A 23,807-nucleotide genomic window follows, 5' to 3' on the forward strand; every position below is an offset into this window, starting at 1 on the left:
CTCTGTAATTAATTGGTCACACCTTTATGACTTTTCTCTAAATAAAGCTGTTCTTGAGTTCAGCAATACCTTCCTGAACATACTACACACCCTAGCGCCTGTAAGAAAAAATTAGACTTAAAACTAATCCTGCTTCCTGGCTCACTAAAAACATCCTCTCTATTATGAAACTCAGAGACAATACTTGGAAGCAATGGTTACAGTCTAAATCATCCTCTCTCCTCCTCAAATTCAAAGAACTAAGAAACCTCACAAAAAACACATTATTCAGGACCTACCACACAAACTCTAAAAGATTTTGGCATACCATGAACAGGATTCTTCACAGAGGGATGACAAGTACTCCAACTCCTTTCCCCAATATGACACCACTTGAAACTGCCACATTACTCAACACTCAATTGATTGAATCCATCCGTAAACTAACTCCCCAGACCAAAATGTAACAACCCACCACCCCTAGGACTTGCCCCCCAATGTTTTCCCCCTAAAACCCATCTCCACTACCTATATAAAATCCTTCTTACTGAAACTTAAACTATGCTCCCCCTCCTTTGACAACCTACACCACAATTTCTCAAACTTACAGCTAATACTATTGCATATCCCATATCCATCCTTATTAACCACTCTATCTACTCTTTCTACTGTCTTCTAAAATCTATTAAGCAAATTGCCTCAGAAACATTCTATTGTAATTGTCTTGCCTTCATGCAACTACATTATGATAAAACTGGGTTTGTGTAACCACTTACCCAAAAACTATACTCATCTTAATGACATATTTATTTTTATACATCTTGAAATAGTTATGCTATACTCCTGATTATTGACCCTGTATGCTACTTAATGCCTTGTAATAATCCTGTAACATTTCTGTTTATACCTAATTTATAATGAAAATTGTATAATGTGTTGGAGCTTTTCTCCCCGGGCCTCTGCTGAAAAAGGGCCTTCAGCTCAGTCAAACAATCCCGGTCAACAAATGTAAAATAAATAAAAATATCAAAGAATCTACCATCCCCGACATCCGGAAATCCTTCTACATGATCCCCATTCACAAAGGAGGTAACTCCACAGATCCCTCCAACTTTCAACCAATAGCCATGTAGATCACAATTCAAGTGAAGTGTGCTGCATTTTTAAAAGGCATGTCAAGGCTGTACATGCACATATAAATTCCAGACACGTGCACTCCCTAGTGTCATTTTGTAAGGGCAGCCACACTGCATGATCGCAGTTGTTAATTTCTATATAAATTACTTAAGTTAAAGTCAGTAAATCTATAGAATAAAGTTGCTTGAACAGAATCCCAAAAGACTCTTCTATTGTGTCCAAAGTAGGAGAGAGACATGGTGTCAGAAGCGGGACTGAAGAGAATAAAATCCAGAGCCAAGAGGTGCAGAGATGACAGTGAAGGTAAAACTAAGAGAAATGAGCACAAACAGAGCCAGAAAAGAATCAAAGGTAATGAGAAGTAGCACAAATTATTTATATGACAAAAGAGATAAAATGGGGCATTACAAAGGCACAAACCAATAGTATTACTGAGCAATCAGAAATCATTGAAAGCTTGCTGGCTAAAAAGAATGTTTAAAATAAAGATATCTGATGAAACGATTAACACTAAAGCAAAATGAGCATGTTTAAAGCAAAATTAATAAGTTTAAAGCAAAATGAGTATGTTTAAAGATAAAACGAGCATGTTTACAGTAAAGCAAATATGTTCAAAGCAAAACTGGGCATGTTTAGAGTAAAACCAGCACAAAAAAGTACTATGGTCATAAGGGTTTAAACGAGCAAAACAAATAATAAGGCAAGACAATAAGGGCACATTAAGCAAAAATAAAGCAAGGACACTGCATGTGTTTTGGCAAAGTGCTATGTTTTGGCAAAGTGCTATGTTTTGGCATAACTATGACTTCTTATTGTATCAAGGGCATAACTAAAGATATTTGAAGTATCTCAAAGTTTGTAAAAGTGCTTACAGTGTGTGCTTATTACTGTGCCTGTGTTTCAAAGAGTTTCTGGTGTACAAAGTGCAACTATTTTGTGAGATACAAAGTATAGCCATTTCGAAAAGTTCCTTGTGCTGGGTGTGTCTATTCGCAAAATGCCGCCATTACAGAGTGTGTCTTGCACTGTAAAGAGATGCCTAGCAAGGTACCACCATTTTGGGGACATTTCAGTGTGCTGTGTGTAGTTATTCACAAAGTGCAATTACTTCGAAATGTTGCTGAGTTTTAGCAAGAGAAGTCCAGTTTATTCATATCATGCAGTTGTTTGATATGTTTCTCACACTGATAAGAAGTGATTTCTTGCAAAACAATATTATAAGAATATTACAGTGCCTGAGAGTTTATTCCACTCGCATTGTAAAGTTGTTTGAGATGTTTCTTAAAATGATGATAAATGACTTTAGCATTTAGCCTTTCAAGCGATATTAAGAGAGTGTTAAACTGCCTGAGAAGTTTATTTTGTAAAGGCCGATTATTCAAAGGTACTAAGAGTTTATTCACTAGCATTACTTCGAAAAGCCTGAAAAGGAAATAAATTCAAATACAAATACTGGCATAAGTTTCTGGGGTCTATATTAGAAGACCGAATGTTTAGGTGATCAAACACCTAAACAGTGATCTTCTAATATCGAACCGCACAATGTTGAATGCCCCAGGGAAACACGTCCCTCGGCCACAACACAAAATCATTACTTTACATCTAAATTAAGTGCCCCCCACTCCCCCTGACTAAATATACCAACTCCGAGATCGCTCAACAGTGGGGAAATAGGAAACTCTGGCGAACGGCCAAGGGAAATCTTTCTCTGGTTTAAATCGTCCGGTCATCGTTTTTTGCTTTCGATATTAGAAGATCAACGTTTAGGTGTCTGATCACCTAAACATTTGGACTTCTAATATAGACCCAAGCTTCTGGCGTATGTGCATGAGTGTATGTTTGTGCTTATTTGCAAAATCCTTCACTGGTATGTGTTAATATGGCAGACAGGTTTCAAAAATCACTGCCACTTATGTTTGATCAGAATATTGCAGAGAATTGAAGAATATTTGAGCAAGCGTAAGATATTTTTATACAAGCAGTTTATGCAGATAAAGATGCACGCACCAACACATTCATTTTGCTAAACCTAGCTGGGTCAGAGGCCATAGAAAGAGAGCATTCAGTTGTACATGCACCTACATTACATGAAGGAGGAGGTGAAAATCATCACATTGTTGTTCAGGCTGAATCAAGGGGAGACCCCGAGTGTTTGAAGCTCAAGTTCAGAACCATGTGTAACCCTCAGGCAAATATTATATTAGAGAGGCATTTGTTTTACACGAGAGATCAGAAACCAGGATAAACATCTGCAGCTTATATCACTCACCTGCGAAACAGAGCTAAAATGTGCCAGTTTGGTGACTTAAAAGATGAGCTGATAAAGGACAGGCTTGTGTGTGGCATTAACATTGCTGCTGTGAGAAAGATTTTACTTCGTGACAGTGATGTAACATTGAGTAAAGCCATTGAGATTTGTCAAATCCATGAGGTGACAGAAAAACACAAGTATGCTTGCAAGTGACAACAACATGAGTTCAGTTGGCTCCAGAGCAAATGTAGATAGTATGCAACACGTGGCAGACAAAAGTAGCCCTTAGCACGTGGCAGCTACGAGATTTCCAAGGAAGACGCGTAGCTTTCCAGCAAGTTCTAAGAAAGGAGCATGCTCCAGTTCAATGCAGTACAAGCATGAATCAGCAAAACCCAAATCCAGCTTTATTGTTAACTGTTGCAATTGTGGTGAAAATCATGAGTCCAGAAGAGAGAAGTGCTTAGCATATGGTCAGCAATGCTACAAGTGTAAATAATGGAACCACTTTCAAAAGTTTTGTAAATCAAGTAAGCCTCTCACAGTTGTAAGGAAAGGTCACACAAAGAAGCAAGTTGATCAAGTACAGCGTTCTATGCAGAGGATGTATCTGTGCTTGATGAAAAGAGTTGATGCAGTGAATTTATTAACAAGAAATGAGGTATTTTGTACTGTCCGTATTAATGGAAAATCCACAGAGCTTAAAGTAGACACTGGTTCAAAGTGTAATGTTATATCAGCAGACACATTTGCTAAAGTGAGAACTAATGAACAACTCAATACAATCAGTAGCACGAGACTTGTTGCTTATGGAGCTGAAGAAATTCAAACCAAAGGTTCAGTGATGCTTTCATGTTATTTGGTCGAGAACTGTTAAAACTTGTTGTTCTATGTGATCCAAAGACCAGTCCAATCGTTATTGGGTCTTAAAGACAATTTAAGAATGAATCTATTTTCTTTTGCTAAAGAAGTCCATCATGTAAGTGCATTTCGAGTTCTAATTTTTCAGAAGCCATTTTCTCAGTTTTCTGATGTTTTCGATGACAGGTTGGGCAAACTTCCAGATGTGTATTCCATGAAGTTAGACCCAGAGGCCACTTCAGTAGTCAGACCAGCAAGAAGAGTTCTGATAGCCATGCAAGATAAAGTCAAAACTCAGTTGGATAAAATGGTGCAGCAAGGTGGGTTTTGTCCAATCACAGAACCAACTGAATGGCATAGTCTATGGTAGCAGCTCACAAAAAAGGCTTAGACGAAATCAGAATATGCAATGACCTAAGAGATCTGAACAAAGGATTAAAGAGACCGTATCATCCAATGCACACAGTCGAAGAGGTTTCAGCCTTAATACTGAATGCCACAGTTTTCTCTGTCTTGAATGAAAACAGTTCATTTTGGCAAGTGAAGGTTGATCGCAAATCTTCATTTCTAACTACTTTTGGTACTCCGTTTGGCAGATATAGATTCTTAAGGATGCCATTTGGAATAAATTCTGCAAGGGAATTCTTTCAGCGTGCAATGAAGCAAATCTTTTTGGGTTATCCTTGTGCCATAATAGTAGATGATTTATTGGTTGGAGACAATGGTGAAGCAGAACATGATAGAAACATTAAGAAAGTTCTAGATAGACCATATAAAGTAAACTTGAAGCTCAATCTTCTGAAGTGCAAATTCAGACTTCCAGAAGTGAGTTATTTAGGGCATTTGTTCAGGAGTACAGGTTTCAGACGTGACCAAGCAAACAGCTATTCTTGAGATGTCAGTTCCAGATAATGTACACGCTCTACATTTTCTAGGCATGGTCAGCTATTTAGGCAAGTTTATACCAGACTTCAGTGAGTTGACAGCACCTTTAAGAGAGCTAACATGCAAGAATGTTGTTCTGGTTAGAACAGCACCAGAAGGCATTACCTTAAGCAGAAAAATTGCCACCCCACCTTTGGTCTTGGCACAGTTATACTTCAAGAGGGCAGACCAGTGGCCTATGTATCTAGAACATTATCCATGCAGTATGTTCAGATTGAGAAGGAGCTTTTGGCAATAGTATTTGCATGTTCTAAGTTTCATGATTATATTTGTGGTCGAGCTATTCAGACTGAGACGGACTACCAACCTCTAGTTATTATTCTAAAGAAGCCTATGTATTCTGCTCCAGCAAAATTCCAAAGAATGATGCTTAAATTGCAAAAGTACAATTTGAAAATGGTCTACACAAAAGGCACATTGCTCTATGTGGCTGATACCTTATCCAGTTTGCCCAGAAATACAACAGAACAACTAGACACAGAGAATTTTGATGTGACGTCAGTGCATAATTTTTCTACCACTAGACTTGATGAGCTAAGAGAACGCAGTCAGACTGATTCAGTTTTGCAGAGACTCATTCACCACGTTAATGTCGGATGGCCGTCAAAGCAATCTAGTGTACCACCTGAAGTACAAACCTACTTTTCTTACAGAGATGAATTGTTGTTGGAAGATGGCATTATTTTCAAAGGTCCTAAAATCATTGTTCCTGCTTCCTTACAACAAGAATATATTCAGATTTTGCATCGTGGCCACCCAGAATCCACTTTCACTAAGAGAAGAGAAAGAGATTTAATATTTTGGTCTTCATTACCAAAAGACATTGATAAATTACTTTCATCTTGTTCGGTATGCAATAGTACTAGACCGCATTTGCAAAGCGAACCACTTCAGCTAAGTCCAATTCCTGAATTACCTTTGTCAACAGTTGCAGCTGATATCTTTGACTGGAACAATCAATATTACTTAATTTTGGTAGACTCTTATTCAAATTGGTTTGCGATCGATCTACTACCTAACCTAACATCCAGTACTGTTATTACTAAGCTGAAACGTCATTTCTCAGTTCATGGTAGTACACACAAACCTCTTTCTGACAATGGTACTCAATTTAATAGTCAGTTCTTTAGAAAATTTGCAAAAGACTAGAACTTTGTACATGTCACTGGTAGTCCTGAATATTCTCAATCAAATGGTTTAGCTGAACGTGCAGTACAGAGTGCAAAGCAATTACTTGAAAGGTCAAAGATTGACAATACTAATGTATTCTTGAATTTGCTTAATCTCAGAAACATACCTCGTGATGATATTCTTGGCTCACCTGCTCAAAGACTACTTTTCAAGCAAACTAGAACTACACTAACTATTACTTCCAGTTTGTTGAAGCCTAAACTTTAGAAATGGAAAACAATCAAGGCTCAATTGGTTAAGAAGCGTAATATCCAGAAATCTAATTATGACAGATCGAGCAGATTACTTTGTCCATTGAGGGAAGGAGAGATGGTATGAATCCAGACAACAAAAGTTTTTGATCGAATTGGACAGATTACAGGCATATGTGCCAAGCTAAGATCTTATTTGGTAGGTTCCAAAGGTGTAGAATATAGCAGGAACCGGAAACATCTTCCTGTATCAGAATCATCATCACCATCACAATATTGTTTCTGTATTGCAATCTTCAAATCTAAGAGTGAATCACTGTTCCCATACCAGAATGTGTTCAAAGTTCTGATTCCATTCCAGAAAATGTTCCAGACATTCCACAGGACAAACATTTTACAGAGACAGTTCCAGTTGCTAAAAGTAATTCCCAGTTTTACGTCACATGCTATGGGCGAGTATCAAAGCCAAGTGTGAAATACGCAGCAATGTGGGCTTGATTGTATATACATATGTACTTAGTATTATATAATGCATGACAAAACAATTACCTGTGATTTCTGCATGCTAAATAGACATAGTTTCATAAGATCTATTCTCAAAGAGGGAGAATGTAGATCAGATTGCAAGTGAAGTGTGCTGTATCTTTACGAAGCATGTCAAGCCTGTATGTACACATATAAATTCCAGACAACGTGCACTCCCTAGTGCCATTCTGTAAGAGCAGTTACACTGACAGCATGTGTGATCGCAGTTGTTAATTTGTATATAAGTTACTTAAGTTAAAATCAGTAAACCTATATAGATACGTCTGTATAGAATAAAGCTGCTTGAACAGAACCCACAAAGACTCTTCTATTGTGTCCAAAGTAGGAGAGTGACAAACGTCCTCGCCCCTCTCTCAGAAATCATAGAGAAATGCATTCGTAGACAACTTCTCAAATACCTACTTCAGGAAAACCTTTTGACCCCCCCCCCCCCTTCAACATGGCTTCAGGCCCCATCACAGCACCACCATAGCCCTTCTATCCTTCACCCAATCTGTTGCTGAGGCTAGAGACAGCAAATAACTAGTGTCATGTCTTTTCCTTGACCTTTCCTAGGCATTTGACACTGTCTCTCACCCTAACCTCCTATCTAAACTATCCAATCTCAACCTCTCCTCCTCTGTTCTCTGGTTCTCTAGCTATCTTAGCAACAGACTACAATCTATTAGATGTCAAACCTCCTGCTATCCTTTCCTATCTTTCCAAACTGGAGCCCCTCAAGGTTCCATCTTAGGGCCTCTACTCTTTAATATCTTTACAATCTACGCTATGCCTGCTGCTCATCTTCACTGATCCAGTATGCAGACAATTCTACTGTTGTTACCTATGCAAATAACTTCACTGACCTCCACACTCTCACTCAGAGCTCTTTCAACACCATTGAACATTGGTTGACTAACAACCAACTCATCCTTAACCCTAAAAAAACTAAATTACTGCTGTTCCTTCCTAAATCTATGTCCAAGCTTAGTGCCACCTTCAGTATCTCTTCCCTGGACAATACTCTCATTCATGCCAACTCCCATACCAAACTTCTAGGTATCACAACAGACAATCAACTAAATCTGACAATCACATCTAACAGTGTATCAGAAAAACTAACCAAAAACTTGGTCTACTGTATTGGAACAAAATATATTTAGCCACTACCTCAAGGACTTCCCTTGCCCAAGCTCATCTCCTCCCCTGCCTACTCTACTCAACTCCTATATTTACCCACCTCCAATCCAATCTTATAACCAAACTTGAACAAATCTACAACCAAATTACTAGATCTGCCTGTAACCTCCCATACAAATCTCACCATTGTCTCGCTCTTAAACAACTACATCGGCTTGAATTCCCTCAACTACTCCAACTATCTCTGCTACAAATTACCCATTCACTAATTAACAGACCATCAGACTGTCCCTCTCTGTCCACTCTTATATCTCCCTATACACCTATCCATCTCCTCCGCAGCTCAGAACAATTCCTACTAGACACCTACAAACCAAACAAATCAATAGGCAGATGCTCTAGAAGCCCTCAATTTTCCATACTTGGAACAAACTTCCCAGTAATATACAATCTATCAAATCTACCTTGCTCTTCAAAAAAAGAACTAACAAACTACCTTGCTATTTCTCCTTCTTGCTCTTGCAACCACCCTACCTAGCTCATACTTCACTAGTAAGTCCTTAACGTGTTTTCCTCTCCTTTAGAAAAATATTTTTCCCTTAATTTATCTCATTTCTACCTCACTATTATTAACTTCTTTTTCTTCTTTTTTCTTTCTCTTTTAAACTGGTACATCTCTGGTTTACTTGTTATGTTAATGTGAAAAAATGGACTACTTGTGTGATTCTTTTGTATTAAACTCTTCATGCCCTATGTTATCTACTGTATTAGTACATTTGTATTTTGCATGTATGTCCATTATTATATATTGTTAATATTTCTTGTATAGATTATCATATTGTATTTGTTTTGTGGAGCTCTTCTCCTCGGGTCTCCACTGAAAATGGGTCATGTGGCCCAGTTGGACTAACCTGGTTAACAAAAGACAAATAAATAAATAAATAAATAAATAAATAAATAAACAAGTGTAATGAAGAAACTTTGCCTGTGAATAAAAATGTACATACAGTGGAAAGTTGGGTGGTGGTTCTCATCAGAATCATCTTCTTCTTTTGGCTTGAACAGTATGTACAAATGTTGCAAATAGAACTGTTTTAAAAGTGATGCAAATATTATGAATGCATGCTGTAAATATAACTGCTGCTTTAAACAGTTCATTATGTACTAGGCAGAGAGAATTCCTGCATGCTTCAATTAATAGGTCTTTAGTAGACCAGTTATGTAGTACGAGAGATGAATACAGCCCGACCACTTTAGAGATGCTAAAAGAAAGAAAGAAGGTTGTTGTTGTTGTTGTTGTGTCTTTCAGCTTTTCCCAGTTAGGGGTCACCACAGCGGAACTCCGGTCCGCTAATGATTGGCAGTAGATTTTTATGTGCCGATTTGCCGGCCCTGACACACAACCTTCAACGAAGGTACACCCATTCACGCATGTCTCCACACACAAGACGCTCTAAGAAAGAAAGAAGGTATGCTACAATTTTTTTTTTTTGGTTATTGCAACAGATGTTAATGTTGTCTGTGCACTCGCTTGTTTGAGAAGCACCATTGACTTGTTTCATTTTATAATAAAACTGTTTATTTGATGACCTTGTGGTATGTACATGAATGCATTACACACAGACAAGGCTGAATGAAGGGCCTTTGTATATAATCAGAAAAGGGTGATGAAATTCATACATAGCTTGGAGCTTTTATTATAAGCAAACTACAATACTTAGCAGGAAAACATGCAGTGTAAGGTAGGTCGTTGTGAATTTAGTGTTGTTAATTAAAATATTACCTTTTAGCTTTTCGCTAACTGAGGGGTCTTGAACAGATAAAGGAATCTTCTTAGACCATTTAGGTTTTGGCTCTGTGCTCTCAGAACTTTCTGGTGGGAGTTTTTGTCTAATTTCTTCTTTTCTTTTTTCTTCTCTTTCAAGAAAACTAAAAGGCTTTTGTGTTTCTTGCAAGAACTGCTTTCTCCTTTCCACTTCCACTCGCCGCCGTTCCTGTTCCCGTTCCTTTATTTCATCATAGAGGGGTAAGTACACATGGGCTGGTGCTGGCATAGCTCGGAACTGTTTCTGACACTCAGCCTCCTCTTGCTTCTGTTTCTCTGTCAGGTGGTTCTCTACCTCCTGCCAGACACCAGATCTGAGGACCTGAGATTTCTTCTGAGCTTCTCTAATTGACATGTTAAAAGGCTGGGGAACAGTAATGCTTTCAGCCCATGAAGCTGCAGCACTGATAGGCCTTTGAAGAGAAGCGCGCAATTGAGGACATTCTTTCCGGTTACCATCCTGCATTTCTTTAGAGTTGAGATCAGTTACAGAGAATGATTTTCTCATCAATGTATGCCTGATTAAAACAAAACAAACAAAAAAGATACACTGAGACAGGAGACAAGAAAAGTGCATTTTTTTCTTGAGCAACAACTTGAATGATAGGTATCTGGCTTGTTACAAGCATATGAACAACAGAAAAGCGATACTGCAAGCTATTTATTTCCACATAGTCTGAACAATGACTATAATAAAAATATTAAAAAATCCTGTTAAATTAAAAAGTATACATAAAATAAAAGGCTCAGTTCATTTTATAACAATATCACAAAAATATACAATTTTATACTATGTACTTTATGTACCTATCTGGCTTGGCTGGCCGTTTTATGTCATATCTGAAAATTTGCATTATTCTTATAACACTTACCCAGCATCAGAAAGAAAATCTATTTTGATAGACCATAATATAATAATAGAGTAAATAATTTATGAAAGCATTAGATGAAAGCCAACATGTAAGAAAGAACACAGGTTTCGTGAAAGTTTCTGTAAAGGGTAAAGTTTTAAATAGTCATGGGATGAGTATCTCAAGAGTTGATCTTGCAACCACAAAGCTCACACGCATGTTGAAGTCTACTTCTGAATTCTTAAAGATGATTCTCTGCTGAACAGTGCAACCCTCTTCTTATGCATGCAGAGACCAGGAGATGTGCTTTGTAGCTAACACATTTAACTCACAGAGAATTTATCAGTGACATGCCAGGCAGCAAGTTCCAACACTACAGTTATATGCACATATCTAATCCTAGTATTAATGCAGCTGTTTCATTTTCTAACGACTGCAATCTACACACATCATAAACCACATATAACAATTTTAACAGAAGCACCATCCCTGAAGAAGTAATAAATGTCCAATTTTATGTCTGAAATCTTCAGAAAGTAACAAAGAATAAACACGGGCAATATCCCTGAAATGATAAGTCACTAATAGTATGAAAATCAGGATGTGTCTTGTTTTACCAAGGATTGCCTACCCAGCTCCATACCTTTGAGTTTAATTCCAAGGAAACTTCTTGGATATTCCATTACTTTTTTCAAGACCATGCACACACTGAATTATTTCCTGTAAACTACCATCCTCTTCCCTGCCATGGATGACATGATTGACAGACCTTGATGCTTTACCAGAGATGACCTGCATCTGTCACCTCTAGGCTTCCGGAAACTGGCCAAGGCTCTTGCCACCCCCATTAGTGCCTTCTATAGGCAGTGCTCCAAAGACCAAATTATGACCGTAACAGCTACAAACAAATGCAATCTGAGGGTCATGCTACTCAATGCTAGAAGTCTAAATCTCAAAATGCACTTGCTCAAAGCACTCCTTAAAATGGAGAACATTGACATTTGTGCTGTAACAGAGACCTGGTTCATAGGTAGGTTCATACGTAAGTACTAGGTTATTGGCCCTAGGGCCTATATAAGCCTAGCCAAACGGTACCCTAGCTTTTGCCACCCAAGAAAATTATTTTCCTGTGCCCCTGTCAAGCAGAGGCACAGAAGTAATGGATGAATTTTCTATCTCCCATCCAATCATCAAGATTTTTCTTGAAGAGTGCTAATGAGGAGCTTTGTTTGATATAGATAGGTAGTTTGTTCCAGAGTATGGGAAGTCTCTGGGACAGGAATCTATCCCTCCAGCATGTTCTGTTTATTGTGGTGACAAGGTTTAGGTCCCTAAAGCATGTAGCTCAGAGGGATTGCGATTTCCTTAAGTGGAGCATGTCCAACAGCTCTGGGTTTGACATAGCTTTGTATGTTAGGCAGAGATCGCCTCTGAGTAGGCGATATGCGACAGAGTAAAACTGGAGTTTTTTGAGACGGTCTGCATAGGGCATCTTTTTGAGGCTGGTAATCCTCTTTGTGAGATATTTCTGTGGCCTTTCCAGTTGTTGTAGATGTCTTGTGAGGTACATACCAAAAGGGGTGTTGTACTCTGTAATGGGTCTAATGAGTGACGAGTAGAGGGGAACAATGACCTCATTTTTCCTGGATGAGAAACCTTTTGTGATGAAGTGTGCCACATAGAAGGATTTCCTGACTACTGTGGCGATGTGATTATCAAAAGAGAGACTACTGTCCACCTCTGTCCCAAGGTCTCATCACACTTTCGGTGTTAAGTAGACTACCGCCTATCTGGTAGTTCATGAGTACAGAGTTTTTACCAAAAGGGATGACAATGCACTTTTTGGCATTGAGCTTGAGGCCATGGCTTTGACACCAGGCATCTGTCTCAGTGAGGCCCTTTTGTAGGATGTCCACATCGTTAGGAATTTTGATTATGGCTCCTAGTTTGCAGTAATCTGCGAACTTGTTAGCCAAAGACCTTCTGTGTTAGCCTGTACTTCAGAGAAGTAGATACCAAACAGAAGAAGACCTAGGACTGAACCTGTGGTACTCCACTTGTCACTGGTCTGAAGTTGGATTTAGAGTCTGCTACTTTCACACTGTGGGTTCTGTCAGTGAGCCAGTTGGCAACCAGTCTTGTGACATAGGGAGTTATACCTAGTTTAGTGAGTTTATCTATAATTCCAGAGTGGGAGATGGTGTCAAAAGCCTTGGCGAGATCTAGATAGGCTGTGTGAACCACCTTACCCTCATCTACGGCTTTGGTGACCGCTTCAAAGAAGTCTATCAGGTTTAGGAGACATGATCTGCCTTTTACAAACCCAAAATGGGTAGGGTCCAGAGTTTGGAGATTACCAATGTCATTGTTTATAAGTTTCATGATGATACTTTCCATAGCCTTGCTGACCAGGCTCGTCAGGCTAATGGGGCAGTAGTTCCCAGGGTCCGTGGTGGCTCCCCCTTTGTGGAGTGGAATAACCATTGCTGTGCACCATTCAGTGGGCACAAAGCCTGAGGTGAGGCTATGATTGAACATGGTATTTAGGTGGGGTGCCAGTTCATTCTGTAGTTCAAGTAGAACGCAGCCTGGGATGTTGTCAGGTCCCATGGATGCTGTGTTCTTGGCTTTGGAGAGTGTGCTTTTTACCTGTGTAGCTGTGATTACAGGAACTTTGCATTCTTCCAATATAGAGATGGGCCCTTCAGGGGATGAGAGAGGGGTAAAGTTAGCGCTGAACCTATCTGCCAGGATGTTGGCAATATCAGTTGGTTCTGTATATTTAGTGCCATTGTGCTGTAACTCAGAGCAGATATAGGTTCATAGGTTGGTACTGGGCTATCTGCCTGAAGGCATATATTAGCCCAGCCACGTTGTGCGCTATTCACCACCCCTTTAGTAGTTCCCTAGACCCTTGTACTAGCAGCTAGTACCCTTGGCCCCTAACTAGTAGTGCTGTTGGTGTGATCCCTGGTGTGAACGTTCTGTTACCCATCCACTCATCAAGGTTCCTCTTGAAGAGTGATAGTGAGGGGCTCTGTCTTATGTAGATTGGGACCCTGTTCCATAGTAAGGGAAGTCTCTGCGAAGGGAATCTATCCCTCCAGCATGTTCTATTCATTGTTGTGTTGAGGTTTATATCCCTAGAGCGTGTAGCTCGAGTAGATTTGGTTTTGCTAAGATGGAGCATGTTCAACAATTCTGGGTTGGACATGGCTCTGTACGTTAGACAGAGATCGCCTCTGAGAAAGCGGTATGCAACAGAGAACAGTCTCAGCTTTTTCAATCGTGCTGCATAGGGCAACTGTTTGAGGCCAGTAATCCTCTTGGTTAGGTACCTTTGTGGTCTCTCCAGCTGCTGGAGATGTCTAGCCAGGTACATTCCAATTGGTGCATTGTACTCAATAGTGGGTCTGATGAGGGAAGAGTAGAGGGGCATCATTACATCCTTAGATCTTGATGCGAACCCTTTCATGATCAGATGGGTCACATAGAAGGATTTTCTAACCACTTTGGCAACATGGTTATCAAAGGAAAGCTGACTATCTACTTGGCTCCCTAGATCCCTTATTTCTTCTTCAGTTGTAGTTTGCGGGTACTCTGTTTTTTCCAAAGGGGATTACTACGCATTTTTTTGCATTTAGCTTGAGACTATGGCTTTGACACCATGCATCAGTCTCATTTAGGCCCTTCTGGAGGATCTCCATGTCAGCCGGAGACTCTATTATAGCATCCAGTTTGCAGTCGTCCGCAAACTTAGTCAGCCACAGCCCTTCTGTGCTTGCCTGTACTTCTAAAAAGTATATGCCAAACAGGAGGGGCCCCAGGACAGAGCCCTGAGGCACAACACTCATTACTGGTCTGGATTCGGACATAGATCCTGCTACTCTTACTTTATGGGATCTGTCTGAGAGCCATTTTGCGATCCATCTTGTGACATAAGGGTTTATGCCCAGGCTGGTGAGCTTATCAATAATACCTGAATGGGGAATGGTGTCAAATGCTTTAGCAAGGTCAAGGTAAGCCGTGTGTACCTCCTTTCCCTTATCTATAGCCTGAGTAACTGTCTCAAAGAAATCCACCAGGTTCAGGAGGCATGATCTGCCCTTGACGAAGCCGAACTGTGTGGGGTACAGTGACTGGAGGTTCCCAATCTCTCCATTTATGAGTTCCATAATGATTTGCTCCATAGCCTTACAGATCAGACTGGTCAGGCTTATTGGTCGGTAGTTCCCAGGGTCAGTTGTGGCCCCACCCTTGTGTAGCGGGACCACCATTGTCGTGCGCTATTCTATGGGCACATATCCTGTGGAGAGGCTGAGACTGAACAGGGTATTAAGATGCGGGGTTAATTCCTTTTGGAGCTCGCGTATGACACAGCCTGGGACACCATCTGGTCCCATGGAGGCAGTGTTTTTATCTTTAGATAGAGCCTTGTTAACCAATGTATTGGTAATAATTGGACTTACACAATCCCCTAGAATGGTAATAGGCCCTGTAGGTGGTGAGGGGGGGGGGGATTTGCACTGAACCTGTCAGCCAAGATGTTGGCAATGTCAGAAGGGTCAGTGTATTTTGTTCCATTTTGTACTAGCTCAGAACAGACCTGAGCGTTGCCATTTAGGTTTTTGACGTAGCCATAGAAGGCCTTATGGTTATCCTTGGCATCCTTGGCAACTTTCTTTTCAAAATTAGCTTTAGTTGACTTGATGAGGGCCCTCAGTTTCTTACTAATGCTGATCAGGGATGATTTTTCTACTTGAGATTTGGCCTTTTTTGTATAAGTCTCCTCCTTTTATTGTAAAGTTTGCTTATGGCCGGGGTCCACCAGACTGGTTTCTTCTTGCTTGAGGAAGGAGTCTTGGTTTTATTTGTGATAGCACGGTCCATGCAATCCTGAAGATGCATATAGAGTGCCTTGGTATAGGATTCCACATCCTGGATATCATTATCCTTCTGCAAGGGAATAGTGAAGCTTTCCACTTCGGATGCAAGTAGTTTGAAGTTTGCTTTGGAAAGGTTTTTGACTATGGTTTCTTTGATTGGGGGAGGTGGAGGAGTAAGGATGTCCAGGGTTATCAGTTTGTGGTTGGATCTGACCAAGGAGGGGGTGATAACGGGTGTGGTACAATAATGGGCACCCATATTTGTGATGATTAAAAACAATATGTTGTCCCCTCTAGTGGGGGAACATACTAGTTTTTCAAGGGCATTTGAATTTATAAATTCTATGAATCGCTGAGCATAGGAGTTGGAACATTGGTAGTTCACCCAATCTATACCAGGGTAGTTGAAATCATCCAAGATTATGGTGTTGGGTAGGACCTTTATATTTTCCAATGTCTCAAGAAATGCAGAGTGAGTATCTTGGGACATGGTGGGCGATCTATAACCAGCTACGACTTGAAATGTGGTTTTGCCTGCTGATAGTTGCGCATGGATGATCTCTGGGTCATCATGCTGCGCTACTAACCTGGAGATATGGGTATCCTTGATGAATATGGATACACCTCCTATGGATATGAGTGTTGCCCTTGAGATTCTTGACATAGCTATAGAATGCTTTGTGGATGTCTTTAGAATCAGTGGTGATTTTGTTTTCGTAACTAGCTTTGGAGGATTTTATGAGGGATCTCAGTTTCTTATTGAGGCTGACCACAGAGTTCTTCCAATCATGGGATTTTACTGTTTTTGCAACAGTTTCTTTCTTCTGTTGTAGAGTTTGTTTATGGCAGGGGACCACCAGACTGGTTTCCTTTTTTTAGAGGATAGTATCTTGGTTCTTTTTAAGATTGCACGATCCATGCACGCGTGTAAGTGCTTATAAAGTGCAACTGTATAGGATTCAGCAGTCATACCTCTATTGTCCATCAGCATGGGTGTCGTGAAGTTTGCCACTTCTGTTTTAAGAAGTGTGAAGTTGGCTTTGGAGAAATTTTTTACTGTGGTTTCCCTAATGGGGGGTGGGTTGTGGATGTCTAGGGTGATTTGCTTGTGGTCGGATCTGACCAACGAGGAATTGACCTCTGGTGTGGAACACCGGTTGCCCATGCTGGTAATGACCACATCTAGGATATTGCTGCCCCTGGTGGAGGTGTGGATAAGTTGATCCAAGGCGTTGGAATTTATGAATTCCAGAAAACGTTGAGCACAAGAGTTGGTACATGAGTAGTTTTCCCAGTTAATGGTGGGGTAGTTGAAATCGCCCATTATTAGAGTGTTAGGTTGTACCCTAATGTTTTTCAGTATATCAAGAAATGAGGAATGGGAATCCTGGGGCATGGTGGGGGATCTGTAGCAAGCTACAATTTGGATTGCGGTCTTGCCCAAAGTTAGTTGCACTTGGATAATCTCGGAGGCATTACGCTGAGCAACTAGCCTGGAGGTGTAGATATCCTTAATGAATATGGGCATGCCTTCACCTTTAGTGCTTCTGTCCAGGTTAGGTGGCCGAAAGGTGTGGTATGAATTATAGCCTGGTAATGCAGGGGTGCTCTCTGGAGCCTTGAATCAGGTCTCTGTCACTGCACAGATGTCAATGTTCTCCATTTTAAGGAGTGCCTCGAGTGAGTGCATTTTGAGGCTTAGACTTCTAGCATTAAGTAGCATTACCCTCAGATTTTGCTTGCTTGTACCTGTTACGGTGGTGAATTTGTCATTAGACTCTTGCCTAGAAAAGGCACTATAGGGGTGCAAGAGCCTTAGCCAGTATCCGAAATCCCAAGGGCGACAGGTGCAGGCCATCTCTGGCAAAGCATCGTGGTTTGTCGATCATGTCATCCCAGGCAGATAGATACTGGATCCCCTTAGAATGACACCAGAAGCTTAGCCAATTGTTGAAGTCAATCATTTTGTCCTTGTACTGAGGTATCATTCTGGGTGATGGCAGGATGCTACTCAGGGATAGGGTCATACCTGCCTGGGCTACAAGATCGGACAGCTCCTCCATGTCTCTTTTCATGTAGTCCAGGGAGGTAAGTCTCAGGTCATTCACACCAACATGGACAATGACAGATTCGCATTTGTACTTGTTGTGGGGTGACCTGAGTGCATGCGTTATGTGGCGGATCCTGGCACCTGACCGGCAGCTGACAGCAACTTTCTCCTTGTTTAGCTTGGTGAGTGGAACATCAGTGTGCCTGACTATAGAGTCACCTATGACTAGAGTGTTGGGTACATTGTTATGCCTTATGGGCTGTGGTTGAGTGGCACACTGAGTTTGTGGGCTATGTGTCATTTGGGTTGTGTTGGGGGATGGAGGTTGCTTGCGTTTCTGCTTTGGAGGTCCCTGTTGCTGGTTAGATTTATTTTTGAGAGCCTCCACGAATGTAGGTGTGTGTTTTGTGTTTCTATGTGTGTGTTTTGGTGGTGTAGGTTTTGAAGGACTATGTGATGAGTGTGGTGTGGTGCAAGTGTTTACCTTCTCCTCTTGACTGTCTAGTCCAGTCTTGGGTGAAGAGAGCTTTGCTTCCAGTCTGACTATATAAGTGCATCTCTCATAGGTTGTACTTTTGGGTGGTAGGAGGAGAGGGTTGTCTGTGTACATGAGGCAATTGCTGCATTGCCCCAAGATGCCCAGATTCATCAGGTAGACTGGAGAAAACACCGGGAGCTGACCCATAGACATGCTTGGATAGGTGCTTATTTATTAAGTACTAAAAACTGTTTTCCTCTAGACAAGTGAGGAAAGTTGAGTGATGTAGTAATTTGTAGCTTATTTAGTGCTTACAATGAGTTCTGAACAAGTAATGAGCTCAAAGAAACAGATTTGAGTGCTGAAGCTAGAAAACTGGCTAGTTCTAAGAACTAAAATTAAGCTAGAAGGCTTCCCTCCAACACAGAAGGGCTTAGGGGCTCAGAAGTTTATAAACAGTCCTGGATACAGCAAATATGTATATGGACTAGATGACTTACAGGAAAGGCAGGAAATAAGCTTAGAAAATGTTTTTTTTTTGTAAAGTGGAAAGGGGAAAGGAAGAGCAGAAACTAACTGGGTTGTCCTTCTCAAATGTTCTCCCTAGATAGGTAGAATGAGGTAATGACACTAGACTGGGAGGAGTGTCCCAGATCAAATTTACAGTAGGGGTGGGCAACTGCAAAGTCACCAAGTATAAAAACAGGATATCAATAGGGAAGGAGGGTGGGAAACAAAAATCAGAACAAACAAACCCAACCAGATGCTTAACAATTGTAGAAAATTTCTGGTTAATACCTCACACACAGTGAAACTAGCTAGCAAAGTATATGCAGACAACAAAAGTGCTATAAATAAGTCAGAAATAAGCAAATAACAGGATACTTAATGTTATATATCACAGATTAGTTGGCTCACAGCCCTTCCTCCGACTTCCTCCGATTAGCTCAGTGTGAAATGGCAGAAACACTCACAAGTTAACTTCTTAAGTAACAAAGTTGAAACCTGAAACAACTTTAAAAAAAAAGCTTGAAAGAACCAATGAGGTGCTTACTCCAACCCATAGACCAGGCAACCCCAGTCAGCCAATGACCACAAACAATTCACTCTCACTGAAATGCTATACTGGCTTTGGCTAAGCTATGATGGCCTGGAACATGTGCTCAGACACACAGCCTCTACTAACAAATAACTAGGCCCAAAACACAAGCCTGAATATGGACAATGCTACATTACCAACACTACTTAGGTAGAAAAAAACTGCAGAAATGTTTAAACAGATAAAGGATCAAGGAGACTCTAGAGAATGCTTTTAACTGCAAACAAGTTATAGGATGCACTCCTTGGGAAATCAGAACAAACTAACCCAACCAGATGCTTAACAATTGTAGAAAATTTCTAGTTAATACCTCACACACAGTGAAACTAACTAGCAAAGTATATGCAGACAATAAAAGTGCTATAAATAACAAAGAGATAAGCAAAAAACATGATACTTAATGTTATACATCAGAGATTAGTTGGCTCAGAACCCTTCCTCCAATCATGGCAGCAGAAAGCACCCCTGTACTACCAAGCTATAACTCATCCCACACCTTTCGGCCCCAGAACTTGGACCAAAGCTCCAAAGGCAGTGGTGTTTCCATATTCATAAAGAATGCGCACACTTCCAGACTGGTAGCCCAACATAACGCATCTGAGATACTTCAGGTGCAGCTAACATTGGGTAAGACAGCGATTCAGATCCTAGCCTGCTATAAGTCCCCAACCATGTCCCAAGACTCACAGTCCACATTCCTAAGCACCCTGGAGAATATCAGGGTCCAACCTATCACTCTCATATTGGGTGACTTCAACTACCCCTCCAATAACTGGGAAAACTACTCATGTACCAATACATTTGCCCAACATTTCCTGGAATTCATTAATTCCAATGCCCTGGACCAGCTCATTCTAACCCTCACTAGAGGTAGCAACATCCTTAACCTGGTCATTACTAACATGGGCAGCCGTGCGCTACACCAATAGTCAACTCCTCCCTGGTTAGATCTGACCACAAACTAATCACCTTGGAAATCCACCCCCCCCCCCCCCCCCCCACACACACACACACACAAAGGTAACCACCATAAGGCATGGTATTAAAGCAAATAGTCTTTAGAAGATCAAAAAACTGCAGCCTATATATTGAGTGTGTGAAATCTAATTCTATGTTGGGAAAGCTGCAGGGTTTTGAATAGAAGTCCAGCTGCTTCACTGTGAACAGGGAGAGTTCCGTAGAACAATCACAGATATATCTGGATACATAAGTTATTACAAAGCAAACTACATTTTGAAACAAAAAAAGTTTTCTTTGAGAAGTCATGGCCTTATATTTGGTTATAGAAGGTGAAATTGTTTCAATTTCTTAATTTCTTAGGGAAATGTCTATGAGACAGTAACATCCAGATAAATTCCTATCTTTGCCATCCTTAAGGGTCAGTTGCATGTTTTTTCCAACAATCTTAGCTGTTGATGGGGCTAGGGTTAGAAACTGCAGATCTGCTCTGTAAATGGCTGCATTACTTGCTATATAGCCCCACAGAAGCAGTGCAAACCAGATTTAGGGTTGTGGTCCTCCAGATAGACTCCAACTAAAAATTAAACAGAAGTAAGCATCACAAGTTACGGAGGTGCTACAATAACTTTAAAGTTGGCAATAACAGAGAATTTTCTAACCCAGATCAATTAAGATGAATATTTAACATGTAGGCAAAGGTACAGATGTATGAAAAACATATGGAGTTCAAGGAAAAACAATCAAGCTATGTGAAGATAGGACTTGCAAGATGGCTGCACATTGAGTAAAAGCTTAACTCTAGCTCTCCCAATGTGAAAACAGAAACTCAGCAGAGAAGTCCAGTAGACTTTTGTGCTTCTGGGTAACTTTCAGTAACTAGCTAGTAAGTACACTGCCTGGATGCCAGGAAAAAAGAAATACAGAGGACCTTAAATAAAATCAGCTACAAAAGTGAGGGAAAACACATTGACTGGGAAACATTCTGCAGCTGTTCAGCAAAAAGCAATGCAACCTCCAGACATGACTTCCAGTAACCTAGAGGAAAGTATAAGTAACTCAGCACAGACCTGGCTAAAATAAATTAAACACTGATGGAGTATATCAACTCAAACAACATAAGGCTGGAAAAAATGGAAGAAGCTTTAAACAGATATTCAGATGAGGTGATAAAACTGCAAAAAATAGAGGTCCAAAATGAAGAAAAGGCTGTCTGAATAGGAGACTGCTCAAGAAGAGATGTTTAAAAAAAATAATAGAAATAGAGGACACAGCATGTGGGGAAAGCCTGAGATTTTTAGTTGTACCAGAGAAGCTGGAAGGAACAGGCTGTATCAATTTTATGAAAGGACAAATAAGCAACTGGACTGGTATTCCACAGCAGGGGTTGTTAGTTGAAGGGGCACATTGTCTGTATGCTCCAAACCTGACTATGAGAAAGCAACCTAGACCTTTAATACTAAAAATACAATCCTACAAGCTGAAGGAGTTGATTTTGACAAAACTGTGGCAGAATGACAAACTACTAAAAGTGGGAGACAGCAGAGTGTTTGTGGAGAATGATTACTCATTGAGAAGTAAATTTATTCCACTATTGAGGGAATGTCAAGAAGCAGGAGTGAGATTCAAACTGCTGTACCCAGTTATCTTCAAAACAGTCTTCCCTGGACAGACAAAATCATTTTTTGATGAAGTACATGCCAATGCCTCCCAGACATTGCAATTACAGTAGGTATCCACAGCAACATCAAAAGCACTCTACCAAAACAACACCCACCATGACACATACAGTCACATCTCATACGGTCTCAACTTTTTTTAAAACTGAAACATCTTTATTAAATTATCACTTATGACATAGGCAATCGTGCATTTTCTATAAATGAAATCGAACCATATTGTTATAATCTTAGTTGCAAGCATTATACATCACTTATAACCTACCCAATCATTGGCAGTCAAACATTACATAGCCAATTCAGATTCTGCCTTCTTTTAAACCTCATTCCTCCCCTCTTTGTATTGTTCTCACAGTTCTCATATTTTTCCTATGTAATTTGCTCCTACCCTTTTCTAAAGATCAAATTCCAGTTGCTTTATCTCTGTTACTATATTCACCATCTCTAGTATGGTTGGTTTAGAGTTAGACTTTGATTCCCATTTTCTAGTAGGCAGCCACCAATTCCACTTCTGTATCATAGCTCAGAAAAAAACACATTTCCCTAGTTAAACCAATTTGCTCAATCAGTATCTCTGATAGACTAGTCTGTAAGGAATCTTTAAAGTCTGCCAACTTATTACTCTCCCAGAAAAAAAGTTCCCAGTTGCCTCTTTCTTCCCCATCACACCTCCATTTGCTGTCTACCTGAGGAAAACTTCTCTAGAGAACTCAAGAGTATAAAAATATCTATGTAAACATTTCCAAGCAAAAATTCCTAAATCTTCTAGATTTTTGTTGCATATTTGGGAGAAAAACATATATATATATATATATATATATATATATATATATATATATATATATATATATATATATATACCCATTGCTTCTTTGTGAATTGCTTATTCAGTCTCATCCCAATCATTTCTAACCTCCTCTGATTGATTATTGTAGATATCATGCAATATTTTATATGCTCTACTAATTATTCCTTTTTTATAGCACCTTCTGTTCTACATTCTTCTAAAAACTCTAGCAGTGCTAGTCTTTAGTTTAGGACCCCCATATTTCTTTCTCTTTGCCTATAGTCCGATATCAATCCTTGATAGGGAAAACAATCTGTAACTTGCAGTCCAAATAAATTCTTGGCATTTTCCCATTCAATTATTTTCCCTCTCTGGTTATTTGCTCCCAATACCTTGGTTCCTTTACCAGTTTTCTCCAATAAATTCCAGCCTCCTCTTGCCTAGTGTCTGTATCCCTAGTTGCAGTCATCCCCATCACCAGACTCTCCTTTCTGCATTCCTGTGGTGGCTTAGTTCTTAGAATAATTTCTGCTACTTTATGCATATAATATTCTGTATGATTATTGTTATTCTCCTTAAAGGTCTGCATCCAAAATCCCATTCTCTCTTTGTTTCTTGAGCATCCCCCCTGTTTCTTCATCATCCATTTCTACTTTGAAGTATAGGTTTATGCTTGTGCTATGTACAGGAGCCTTAACTGTGTAGCTCTGAAATACCCCTTCAAATTGGGAATCAAAATCTGCCTTTTTTATACCAGAAGAATCAGCTTATCCCATTTGATTCTCACCGTCTTTCCCTCCCAAATAAAATCCTTCAGCTCTTTGTTAATTGCTATTCACAACTTCTCCTCTGGTTGATAAAAATATGCCTGACCTGTATAAGACTAAAGGGACTAAAACGTTTTAACTGCTTGTATCTTACTATCCACAGAGATTCCAATTTCTCAGTTTTTCTATTATCTTTCAATCATCTCTT

The 23,807-nt window shown here is 40.0% G+C and overlaps 1 protein-coding gene across 1 annotated transcript in view; it reads right to left on the reverse strand.

Moving 5' to 3' along the window:
• FAM161B (FAM161 centrosomal protein B) overlaps positions 1-23,807 on the reverse strand; it is a 479,347-nt gene that overhangs the window by 370,906 nt on the left and 84,634 nt on the right. The window contains exon 3 of the mRNA XM_044074719.1: positions 10,004-10,563. Coding sequence (XP_043930654.1) covers positions 10,004-10,563 — 560 coding nt within the window. The remainder of the gene's footprint in view (positions 1-10,003; positions 10,564-23,807) is intronic.

This window comes from Protopterus annectens, chromosome 6.part0 (genome assembly GCF_019279795.1).
Source record: "Protopterus annectens isolate FY-2018-M chromosome 6.part0, PAN1.0, whole genome shotgun sequence".
Taxonomy (NCBI): domain Eukaryota; kingdom Metazoa; phylum Chordata; order Ceratodontiformes; family Protopteridae; genus Protopterus; species Protopterus annectens.